Genomic DNA, 11,983 nt, shown 5'->3' on the forward strand with positions numbered 1-11,983 from the left:
CTGAAACTTACAGGACTGACAGGTCCCTCCATAATGTTATAGAAACAGAGCAATTAATTACTAGGGAGAGGAGACTCTCTTCTAGGGCAGAGGTGGAGTCAGAAGCTCCATGGATGCAGTTTTCTTGGGTTGTCACCCATACTGTATTGGGCTTCTTGGTGACAGAGCTCCCTTTGAGCCACCCATGTCCCTGGAAGTAACCCAAAAGACCTTATAGGTTCACTACAGTAGACTTGGGTAGAATCATTTCTTCAGTCTGTCATTGATGCTTAGTCTGGGGTAGGAAGATGTCTATTCATGTCTCCCCAAGGAAAAGTCACAGAGCAGCAAACATTTGGTAAAAATTAGATCGATGGTAGGCCAGCAAGGGCTGGGTGTGGTGGCGCACACCTTTAATCCCAGCACTTGGGGAGGCAGAGGCAGGCAGATTTCTCTGAGTTCTAGGACAGCCAGGGCTACATAGACTGCGTCTCAAAAAACCCAAAGAAGAAGGAGGAGGAGGAGGAGAAGGAGAAGAAGGAGAAGAGGAGGAGAAGGAGGAAGGGAAAAGAAAAAGAAAAAGAAAAGAAAAGAAAAAAAGAAAAGAAAAAAAAGAAAAGAAAAGAAAAGAAAAAAGTTAGGCCAGCAAAGCAAGATGGCTCAGCCTATAAAGGCACCAGCTGCAGCCACCAAACCTAATAATCCAAACTGAATCCTCAGGCCCCACAAGATGGAAAGAGAGATCTGGCCCCAGCAAGTTGTCCTCTGACCTCCACATGAATGTCATTCATGTTCCCTTCCATAATAAAGAAATAAATCTTGAAAAGTCAGATCAGTGGGGGCTGGGAGGATGGCTCAGTGGATAAGAGGGCATGCTATGTAAGCATGAGGACCTCAGTTGAATTCCCAGCATCCGCTTAAAAAGCCAGGCACAACTGTATGTGCCCGAACCTCAGCACTTGGGAGATCCCAAGAAGTTATTGGGGAGACCCTTTCTCAAAGCAATGTGATGGTTTGAATGAGGATGTCTCCTATGAGCTCAGATGTTTGAATACTTGGTCCTCATCTGGTGGCTCTGTTTGGGGAGGCTTATGTGTGGCCTTGGAAGAAGTATGTCACTGCCGGTAGGCTTTAGAATTTTTTTTTTTAGATTTACTCAATTTATTTTATGTGTATGTTTTGTCAGCATGCACGTATGTGCACCACATGCATATTTGGTGCCCTTGGTTGTCAGAAGAGGGCATCACATCCAGTGGAAATGAAGTTACAGATGGTTGTGAGCCATTATGTGGATGCTGAGAACCAAACCCAGGCTCTCCGCAAGAGCAAAGTGCTCTTAACTGCTGAGCCGTCGCTCGCTCCAGTCCCTAGGGATGGGCTTTGAGTTTTAAAAGCCACACGTTATCCCAGTTCTCTCTCCTTCATGCTTGTGGTTTAAGATGGGAGCAGTTTTCAGTTCCAGCTGCCATGTCTGGCCTGAGGCCATGCTAGCTCCACCATCATGGACCCCAACTCTCTGGAACTGTAAGCCTGAATCAATCCTTCTTGTCAAGGCATCTCATCACAGCAATAGAAAAGTTAACTAATATAGAATAAAGCAGAAAGCAATAGGGAAACACCTAATGTCTTTCTCTAGCTTCCGCATGTCTAACCATGGGCCCACACACTTGCATACTCAATGTGCACATACCAGACACACATACACCACGTACAAAACAAGCAACACACACATACACACACACACACACACACACACACAATAGATCAATGATTGGGATGATGGGAGATATATATGTCCAGGTGCTAGTGAGGCTGGGAAACCAAGCTCCTGAATTCTGCCAACTTGAACCTGCTGTCATAGAAGCAGCTTTCCACTTTTATCTAGAGGCATCAGGTCTTTTTTGTGGAACCACCGGTAACAGACAGATCTATCTCCACTATCCCTGGGTGCTTGTAGAATCAAGGTTCTGGAGAAGGCAGCTCAAGATACAGCCCCTGAGAAAGTGTGCCACCAACCCAGATAGTTGCACAAACTGCCATTTTACATCTGCAGAAACCTGGGAAGGTGCAAAGAGGTGGAACCCAGGTGTGTGTGTGTGTGTGTGTGTGTGTGTGTGTGTGTGTGTGTGTGTGTGTGTGGAGAGAGAGAGAGAGAGAGAGAGAGAGAGAGAGAGAGAGAGAGAGAGAGAGAGAGACGAGCTTATAGAAGCCAGAAAGGACACCAGATCCCCTGGAGCTGGAGTTAAAGGTAATTGTGAGCAGCTCAATGTGGGTGCTGGGAATTGAACTCTGGTACTATGCAAGAGCAATACATGTTTAACTACTGAGCCATCTCCCTAGCCTTTTGCTTTTGCTCTTTTGAGAAAGGGTCTCATGTAGGCCAGGCTGGCCTCAAACTCCTATGTAGCCAGAGATGACCCTGAACTGCTGATCTGCCTGGCTCTCCCTCCCACTACGCTGGGATTGCAGGCGTTCACCACTGTGCCCAGTTTTCATGAGGTACTGTGGATTGAACCCGGGGCTTCACACATGCTAGTCGCCACATCCCTAGACCTTCACTTTCTTGCTGGGCTGCTCAGAAAGCAGGAGAGGTGTCCTGGTTAGTTTTTATTGTCACAGTGACACAAGCTAGAGTCACCTGGGAAGACGGAACCTCAGTTGAGGAAATGCCTCCATCAGACTGTCCTGTGGGCATGTCTGTAGGGAATTTTTTTTTTTTTTTTTCTTTTTTTTTTCTTTTTTTCCTGGAGCTGAGGACCGAATCCAGGAGCCTTTGCGCTTGACTCACGAGTCGAAGATCGCTCTCCCTGAGGCTATAAATCCCCAACGCCCGGGAACTTTTCTTTTCGATTAGCTAACCCTTGCGATGCTAGGAGGCTGCATCCAACCCACTTGATGAGATGAGGAGGTACCATCCCTAGGCAAGGTAAGCAGTGTTCGTCCTTCCTCGTGGTTTCTGCTTCAGTTCCTGCCCTGACTTCCTTCAGTGATAGACTGGAACTTACTCCTCATTTGCTTTGACTGGGTCAACCAGGACATCAGTGCATGCTCAAGAAGATTCCTTCTACCTCTGTTGGGCACAGCAGTGGAGCACGTTTATGTCCCAAATAGCCCAGGACCACGGGGTGACATGGAACCAGCTGCAACATGTTGGTGCAGTTTTAGTGCTAGGCATTGATTTGGGAAGCTAGAAGGCCAGGAGAGCCCAGGAATTGGGACTCTCAGGACTCCACTGTCATAGCCCAGTGCTCACCACACTCCAGACCAGTTCTAAAGCATTGCATGAATTACCTCACTCAAGCCCAACCTCAAAGCCAAGGTAGCCACTATTATTCTCCACTTTGCAGATGGTAAATACAAAGAGTAACTTGCAATTTATCCAAAGACACAGCCAGAAAGGACTGATAAGTCTGCAAAGTTGGGACACAAATAAATGACTACCCTACACATAATAATAATAAAATAATAATAATAATAATAATAATGTAAATTGCTGATTATAGGAAGATCTTTCTTCCTCAAACTCACAGAAAGCTGCCTGCCTCTGCCTCCCAAATGCTGGGATTAAACACGTGTGCCTCCATGACCAGCTCCAAAATTGCCTCTTGAGTGGCTGGTCTCAGTCTCAGGACAATGATGATTAATTAATGGAGCACATGGAGTAAACAAAACAAAGTAAACAAAGTTTATTAAGGGAAACTGAGGAAAATGAGAAAGTAAGGTGGGGGGATGAGAGACACTCCTAAGATTAGGAGGGTTTTCAAGAGTGGCGAGAACTACAGAGCCACTTTGTAGGGGCTTTGAATAGGGCCTCCAGCAGGAACTGGGCAAAGGCTGGAGACAGTTTCTACAGAGATTGGTTAATTCTCTAGGCTTCTCCCAGGCCAGACCAATGGGGGTCCACATGTCATGTTCCCAGGCTCACCAGGTAGATAATCAGGAGCCGCTATGTACTGCTTATTCAGTTCGGGAGTGGTCCACATGTTGAAGCCCCTCTGTCCATCTGTGATTTGTATCTGCTGACCTTGGCTCCTCTGCTGGCCACTGCAGTTACCTTGTCTCTGTGACTGGACCTCGCAGTGTCTGACGTTGGCTCCTCTGCTGGCCACTGGACCTGGGGACCTCGCAGTGTCTGACCTTGGCTGCTCTGCTGGCCACTGGACCTGGGAACCTCACAGTGTCTACCTTGCGCCTCTGGCCTGACTGGGATCTCACAGGTGTTGCCAGTTGACTTTGACTAGTGTCCTGGGGGCCTGATGTTAATTAAACTATACGTGATGCCTTTGTTTTCTCTTTTACCATGGGCCATTTTCTCTTTACTGCCTACAGAGAACATCCTGCCCACTTCCCTTCTTTTCCTTCTCTCTTCCTCCCACCCCTCCCTCCTTTCCCCCTTCTCTTTTTTTCAAAATGTGTGTGTGTGTGTGCCCACGCATGCCCACGAGCGTACCTGTATACATGAGTGTCGCGGTGCCTGTATGGTGAGGCTCAGAGGACAGACTTGGCTGTCTGTCCTCCCCTCCCACTTTGTCTGAAACAAGAACTCTCTCTCTTTCTCATCTCCCTCTCTCTCCCTCTCTCCTAAGGCCCTGGAGTTTCTGGGGATCTCAGCCTCTTTGACTCCGTCTCCCCGTGGGAACTCTGAGGACGACAGATACTTGCTGACACATCTGATTTTATGTGATTCTGGAAACTTGAAGTCAGGCCCTCCATGCTGGCTTGGAAAGTGCTTTATCTACTGTGCCATTTCCCCAGGCACCTGTCTAGTTCTCTTAAAAAGACAGAGTCTCACTATATAGACCAGGCTAGCATGGAACTTGCTATATAAACCAGGCTGGCCTCAAGTTCAGAGATCCACCTGCTTCTGCCTGCTGAGTGCTGGGATTAAATGGGATCCACCAAGTGGGTAGTAGGACTCCAGGCCAGGTCCTCTGAAAGAACAGCAGGAACTTTCAACCTCTGAACCATCTCCCTAAGCCTCTGAGTTTTTGAGACAATGTCTCATGTAGCCCAAGCTGGCCTCAGACTCTCTGTGTGGCTGAGGATGGCTTTGACCTCCTGGTCCTGGGGTCCCCGGAGAGTGTCACCATGCCCTCTTGCTGACTTACCCTTCTTTCTTGTTCTGACAGAGTTTTGCTTTGTAGATCAGGCTTGGCTTTGAACTCTAGATTCTCCTTCTCCAGCATCCCAAGTGCCAGCATGCCCAGCGGGAAAGACCTTTCTAGAGAGACCCTGGGCTGAGGGTAAGGACATTCCCAAAAAGATCGAAAAGAGCAGCAGCAGCAGGAGCAGGAGCAGGAGGAGTCTAGGAAGTTTATTTTTCATTGTGCTTATGGATAAAATGTTTACCCATTTTAAAATTCCAGCCCTTATGTGAATCTAAGCAGGGTTCTGCTTGAAGGGCTCTCCCAGGAGCTCCTGGCTGAGTGCTTGCCTAGCAAGCGTGAGGCGCAGTCCCAGCTGCAGCGAGGCAGGGCCCAAAATTATTTGGGAAAAGGGTGAAGATTAGGAAAACAAGACAGTAGGCACTGCCCCATCCTCCTGAGACCGCTGTTCCCCACACCAGCAGGGGAGACTGGGATCACAGAGAACCTACATCTAGGATCATCAGAGAGCCACAGTGAAGCCAAGCACCGCGGTATAAGCCTGTAATCCTAGTACTTGGGAGGCTGAGGCAGGACTGCCATGATTCTGCCATGATTCGTGATTTGGAGGCCAGCCTGGACTACAGATTGAGAAGGGTGGGGGTGGGGTATGCTGGAGCATGCCTTTAATCCCAGCACTCACAAGGCAGAAGCAGATGGAGTTCTGTGAGTTCAAGACCAGCCTGATCTACATAGTCTGTTTCAGGATAGCCAGAGTTAAACAGTAAGACCTTCTAAAATAAAAGCAGGTGGAGGAGGGGGAGGGCGCCGTAGTGAGCTATAGTAAGCTCAAAGTCCTTCCTCCAAAGCACCAGGGTGGAGGAAACCCCCTTTCTGCCTTCCACCCCTACCCCCCCACCCCGCGCTCCACACACCCCCACCCCACCCCAACCTGCCCTGGTGGGATGCAACCTAGCTACTGCCAGGACTTTAGAGGCCTGGCCTCACTCTAGGAAGATTAAGTCTGGCCTTCGCCCCGCCTCCTCCCACCCGCTAAGTTTAAAAGCCCTGGCGAGCAGCTGGTCCCAAGGATCCTGATTCGCAAGTCTCTTGTCCCGTTAGTAGGGTGATCTCTTTCTCCTAGTGAGCTCCTTGCACAGCCGGTTAGGTCCTCCCGCTCTTCTCCAGTGTAGGTGCCCTCAGGGGTCGCGCCATGTCCAGCCCAGAGCCCCAGCCGCTTGTTCCCTCAGGCGCTGAGGTCCAGCCGGGGCGCTTGGGCCCCTGTCCCGTGGCTGCGTCCCCAGTGGTCCCGCGCCTAGCTCGGGGACGCCTGGAGTCCTCCTTTTCTGTCGAGGCCATCCTGGCGAGACCCGAGAGCCGTGAGACAGCTGCCACCCCTCTGCAGCTCTCTTCCTGCGCCAGTCTGAACCTCAGCTCCAGGTCACCATACCCGGTCCTGCCCTGGGTGTGCTCGGCAGCGACTTGGCTGCCCGCCTACCTGAGCATGGGCATCTACCCGCTGTCCTCCACGCCCTGCGTGCCTGGACTGAACGTGGCTTGCCTCTTCTGCCAGCAGGGCCTCGGCCTCACAGGTACAGGGATGGAGCTTGGAAGCCGTAGCAGATGGCATCGAAGGGAAATCCTAGAGTTAGCCAGGGGCGATGGTGTGTGCCTGTAATCACAGCGCTGTAACAACCATGTCAAGTTCAGAAGACAGCTTTTCACACATTCCTTCCTAGTCCTCTGGCTCTTTTACACTTCCAGGTTATTTATTTTTTTAATGTATATTCATATGTATGCAGGTGAGTGCACATGGGTGTGGATATCGGAGGTCAACATCAGGTGTCCTCAATACCTTTCCACCTTATTTTTTTAAGGATGCTTTTACTTTTATTTATGTGTATGTGTGAATGTATGCCATGTGTGTACACCTGAGGTGGCCAGAGAAAACATCGGATTCCCTGGAGCGAGTTACAAGTGGTTGTAAGCCATTGGACATGGGTGCTGGGAACGACACCTGAGCCCTCTGGAAGAGCAGCGATTGCTTGTAATTGCCAAGCTATCTCTCTAGTCCTTTTCATCTTAATTTTGAGAGAGGGCCTCTCCCTTAATCTGGGGCTCGTCAGTTGGCTAGACTGGCTGGCCGAAAAGCTTCCCAAGCACCCCCACCTGTCTCCACAAGCTCAGCCCTGCTATTTTCTTTTTTTCCTTTGTGCTGGGCATCAGAATACGGGTCCTCAGTCTTGTGCCATTTACTGATTTACTGAGTCATCTGCCCGGGTTTTTCGGGGTTATTTCTGTACAGCGTCTTCCCACTGCCCTAAGTTGCCTGGCCAAGGGGAGGGGAGAGATTTGGAGCCTGTGAGTTTCTCTCTCCTCAATGGTGTGTGTGTAGGGGCGGGGAAGGGGGCAGGTGGCTGCTGGCTGACTTCCTTTGCTGTTGGTTGTTCTTCAGGCTCGGAGCTGCCTTACTGTCCAGGCCTCTGGAGCCCTCTGGACTGGGCACCTACCATGGACCTTCAGGACGCAGAGAGACACCAAAAGAGGGTCCGCACGATGTTTAACCTGCAGCAGCTGGAGGAGCTGGAGAGAGTGTTTGCAAAGCAGCACAACCTGGTAGGGAAGAAGAGGGCCCAGCTGGCTGCCAGGCTGCACTTGACCGAGAACCAGGTGAGGACAGGGACCCGGGGCTCAGGCTGTGTGGGGATTGTCACCACCTTCTGATAGGCTCATAGTAAGGAATGGGAGGAAGACATGACCTTTTTTCTGGACTAGGATGCTGGGGGGACAGGCCCTAATGGTTTACACATTCCCTATGTCATATAATATTCCTATTTGGAGTCACATTACAAACGTAATGTTCCTCTAGCCCTTGCTCCTTTTTATTTTTCCTGTGTGTTTTGCATATGTGTATGCATGTTTTGCATGTGGGCAGGCACGCTTGTGTGCCAGTGTATGTGCATGTGGAGGAGGCCCAGGGTTGATGTCAGGGATCATTCTCAGTTGCTCTTCCCTTTGTTCGCTGAGGCAGAGTCTCTCAATCAAACCCAGAGCTGGTCCATGTGGGGTGCTTGCTCTGGGGAGCCTGTCTCTGCTTGCTGAGGCTGGAGTTACAGGTGGGCCACTTGGCATTCATGTGAGTTTCTGGGGATCTGAACTCTGCTCTTTGCAAGCCTGAGACTTGGGTCATCTGAGCCATTTCCCCAGCCTCCTCTAGTACCTTCTGAGTGTTTCCATGCTAAACAAGGGGCTGTCAGCAAAACCAAGTGGGTATTCAAGAGACTCAATATTTAGGTTATGACTGTTCCTTTGGCCCCATATTGTCCTGTTATTGTGCCATTACTCTGTCCCATTGTAGGCAAACTTCTCAGGAGTTTGCTGTGCTCACTCCCATCCTGTCCTCTCTTCCATTCACTCTGCTTTTCCGTGCGTGTGCATGCGTGCGTGAGTGCGTGTGTGTGTGTGTGTGTGTGTGTGTGTGTGTGTGTGTGATGTGTGTCTGCCTATCTGTTTTGAAACAGGTTCTCATGTATCCCAGCCTGGTTTTGAACTTGCTACATAGCCAGAGATAATCTTGAACTTCTAATCCTCCTGCCTCACCTCCCAAATGCTTAGGATGACACGTGTTTACCACGGTGCTGAGTGTCAAATTGGGAGATTTATGTGTGCTAGACCAGTGCTCTGCCAACTGATCAAATACCGGCTCTCTGGTGTCTCTTGAAGTCACCCCTACCATGATGATTTTCCCTCTGTTTCATCAAAACATCCAAGTTGTCAAAGCCAACAACTGTTCCTCCGCTCAGCTGACTCCTGAGCTTCACGGCTCTCATGATTAACTACACCTCCCCGACTTGAACACGTTCTCCTCTTGGCCTTCCTCCAACTTCTCCAGCCATCGTTGTCTCCTTTCTAGGCTACTCTCCCCTTCGGGACTTCCTGCCATCTAGTCTCCTCTATAGCCATGGTTTAAATGCCATCTCTAAGTGGATAGCTCAGATTTATATTCCCAATCCAAACTTCTCTGCTAGGAACCGAACTTCATCCTACAGAAGTTCTCTACCATTAAACTACATCTGCAGCCCCTAACTGCCTTCTTCTTAAAATCTCCACTTAGACGTCTCTGGGAAGGCATTGCAAACTTTACAAAACTCAATTCTTAACTCCTTTTCTTCCCTAAACCTGTTCCTTTCCTTATCCATGGTCAGACACCCCCAGCCAATTACTTGACAATGGAGTCATCCTGGATTTCTCTTCTTCCTCCCACTCCTAACCCTCCGCAAGCCCTCACTGGTCCCCTCTACCTCTAAACCGCAGATGGAATTGCTTCCCTTTCCCACCGCCCCGCTTTATCTCTGCATCTCCCTCCCTCACCCCGGATCACTGCTACGGTCTCCTGGCTGTCTTCTTGCCTTTGTCTTCAGCCAGCTGTGCAGTTCAGGACGATGTCACATCCCATGTACAAGCCTCCAAAGGGACTCTCCCTCCCTGTGGCCTTCAAGGTCCTGGGTGTCCTGGCTCTTCTGAACTCCCACTTCCCTGCCCTTCCTCCCTTGCATCTCTGCTCTCCTTGCCGGTCCTCACCTTGAGTTTGATGTCAACCGAGGGCCACCCCGTAGGCTGTCTCCCTGCTCTACCCGGTCTGTTTCTCTCTGTCCCCACCAGGATGGACCTTCTCCTCAAGGAGATCACCCAACCCGAGACTCTGTGCCTCCGCTTACATCTTCTGATTCTCACTAGGTGGTGAGCTCCAGGGGACAGGGGCCTTGCCTCTCTTACCACTGTCGCTGTCACCTAGTACAGCACAGCACACTGTAGTCACAAGTACTCCCTGGGGGCTAGAGCATAGCTCAGCTGGTAGAGTGCTTGTCTCAGATGCACCAAGTCTTGGATTCAATTTCCAGTGCCACGTTAAACGGGGCACGGTGGCACACACCTGCAATCCCAGCACTTGGGAGGTGGAAGCAGGAGGACCAGGAGTTCAAGGTCATCCGGAGCTACACAGTGAGTCTGAGGCTAGCCCGGGTGGTATGAGACTCCATCACAAAACAACAAAGGTACACCAGGGGTGAATGGGTGGTGACAGGAATGGCCTTTTGGAGGAGATGCTTGACTTGTCAGGAAGAACAGATTTTGTCCAGACAGCAAGAGGTGGGCAGCTCCGGAAGTGAGTGGAGGTGAGAGGGACCTGCTGGCTGAATGCTGATGCCTGTCCACTGCCCCCAATTACAGGTGAGGATCTGGTTCCAAAACCGCAGGGTGAAGTATCAGAAGCAGCAAAAACTGAAATCTCCTTCCTCCTCTGCCATGGAAGAGCCCTCCAGCAGCTCAGATGGCAACATCCAGAGTGAAGATGCTGAGTCAGGAGATGGCAGTTAAGGACTGAGTCAGAGGCTTGCTACGTGGGCTAGTTTCTTCCTGGGCCACCTGCTGGACCACCTCCCAGTCCCACATCTCAGTGAAGGGCTTCCTTAAAGTCAAAGGACACCAATTGTACTTGAACAATCAAACAAGAGATCCCTGGGAGCAGACTAATGGGATGATCTACGTCCTTGGCTAGGACAGCAGGTGTATTGACAGCTTACACATCTCTCCTGGGTGACAGGAGGTCTGTAAAGCACTTACAGAGTGCAAGCCCCATGGTCAGGGAGTGGAACCTGTGAGGTTTAAAGGTCCTGTCACCTAGGAAATGGAAGCTCCTTTCCCAGCTCTGCCCTGAGGACGGATTCATCCACTCTTTCTTGGCCTCGCTGTGGAGAAGGGACCACCCTTGATGATCATCTGGGTGTGGAAGACTCTCCCTGGAGTCTGGAGGGAAGCACATTGCTTAGCCTACTTGGTACAATGTCCCACATTTCAACCCTACTCCTCTTCATCTTCTCCACCCACCTCTGTATCTGAGGATGACTTTGAATTCCTGAGGCTCTTGCCTCTACTTCCCACATGCTGGGATGACAGCTTTTTTTTTTTTTTTTTTTTTTTTTTTTTGACACAGATTCTCATTATGTGGCACAGACTGACCTCACACTCATGGAAGCTCTCCTCCCTCAGCCTCTCTAGTGCTAAGATAACAGGTGAAAGCCGCCATGCTTTGCCCAAAGTTTTCTGTTTTGTCTGTTACCAGTTTCAATATGAGCTCAGGTTTATGTAATTGTTTCCCTGGAGCAATACCCACCAACTTTTTCTCTGAAGCGCCGACCTTTTCCCCCCTCAATTTATGTTGACCTCCTTTTGTCACACCTTTTCACCCAGCATTGACAATGTAGTTCCTCCCTGAATGACCCTCTCACCCTGCTCATTTCTTGCCAGGAAGCCTGCTGAGAGCTTATTCTCATGAAGTCAGCCTCCACCGTTTAAGAGCTGATTTCTGTAGTGCAGACTGTTCACCCACAGTTCCTGGGCTAAGGTGAGGTAACGGGGAGAAAGAAGGCCTGATCTTCCTCTATGAGGTTGTTGTCAGGGCCCAGTTTCCTGGGGAAAGAGGAAGGAAGGGGGCTGGAGAGATGGCTCAGAGGTTAAGAACACTGGCTGTTCTTCTAGAGGTCCTGAGTTCCATTCCCAGCAACCACATGGTGGCTCACAACCATCTGTAATGAGATCTGGTGCCCTCTTCTGGTGTGCAGGCAGAACAATGTATACATAATAAATGAATAAAAAAAAAAAGAGTGTTTGTTACTTTAAAAAAAAAAAAAAAAAAGAGGAAGGAAGGTGGATGGTGGGAACTGAGCTTCAAAAGTCCCAGCAAACACGATACAGTGGACTTTAGCTGGGTGGCGGCGGCGGCGGCGGCGGCGGCGGCGGCGGCGGCGGCAGCCGCACAAGCCTGGTCTACAGAGTGAGTTCCAGAACAGTCATGACTGTTACACAGACATCTTGTCTTGAAAAACAAAAACAAAAACCCCAACAACTTGTAGACATTAAAT

The 11,983-nt window shown here is 50.0% G+C and overlaps 1 protein-coding gene across 1 annotated transcript; it reads left to right on the top strand.

Annotated features, from left to right (window-relative positions):
• The first annotated feature begins 6,276 nt into the window (after nt 1–6,276).
• On the top strand, nt 6,277–10,611 carry Noto (notochord homeobox). The gene is made up of 3 exons (XM_028860184.2): nt 6,277–6,655; nt 7,519–7,733; nt 10,293–10,611. Exons 1-3 carry the CDS (start codon nt 6,277–6,279, stop codon nt 10,437–10,439), a joined length of 741 nt encoding a protein of 246 aa, XP_028716017.1. The 3' UTR covers nt 10,440–10,611.
• The last annotated feature ends 1,372 nt before the right edge of the window (nt 10,612–11,983 follow it).

The sequence above is a fragment of the Peromyscus leucopus genome, chromosome 3 (genome assembly GCF_004664715.2).
Source record: "Peromyscus leucopus breed LL Stock chromosome 3, UCI_PerLeu_2.1, whole genome shotgun sequence".
NCBI lineage: Eukaryota > Metazoa > Chordata > Mammalia > Rodentia > Cricetidae > Peromyscus > Peromyscus leucopus.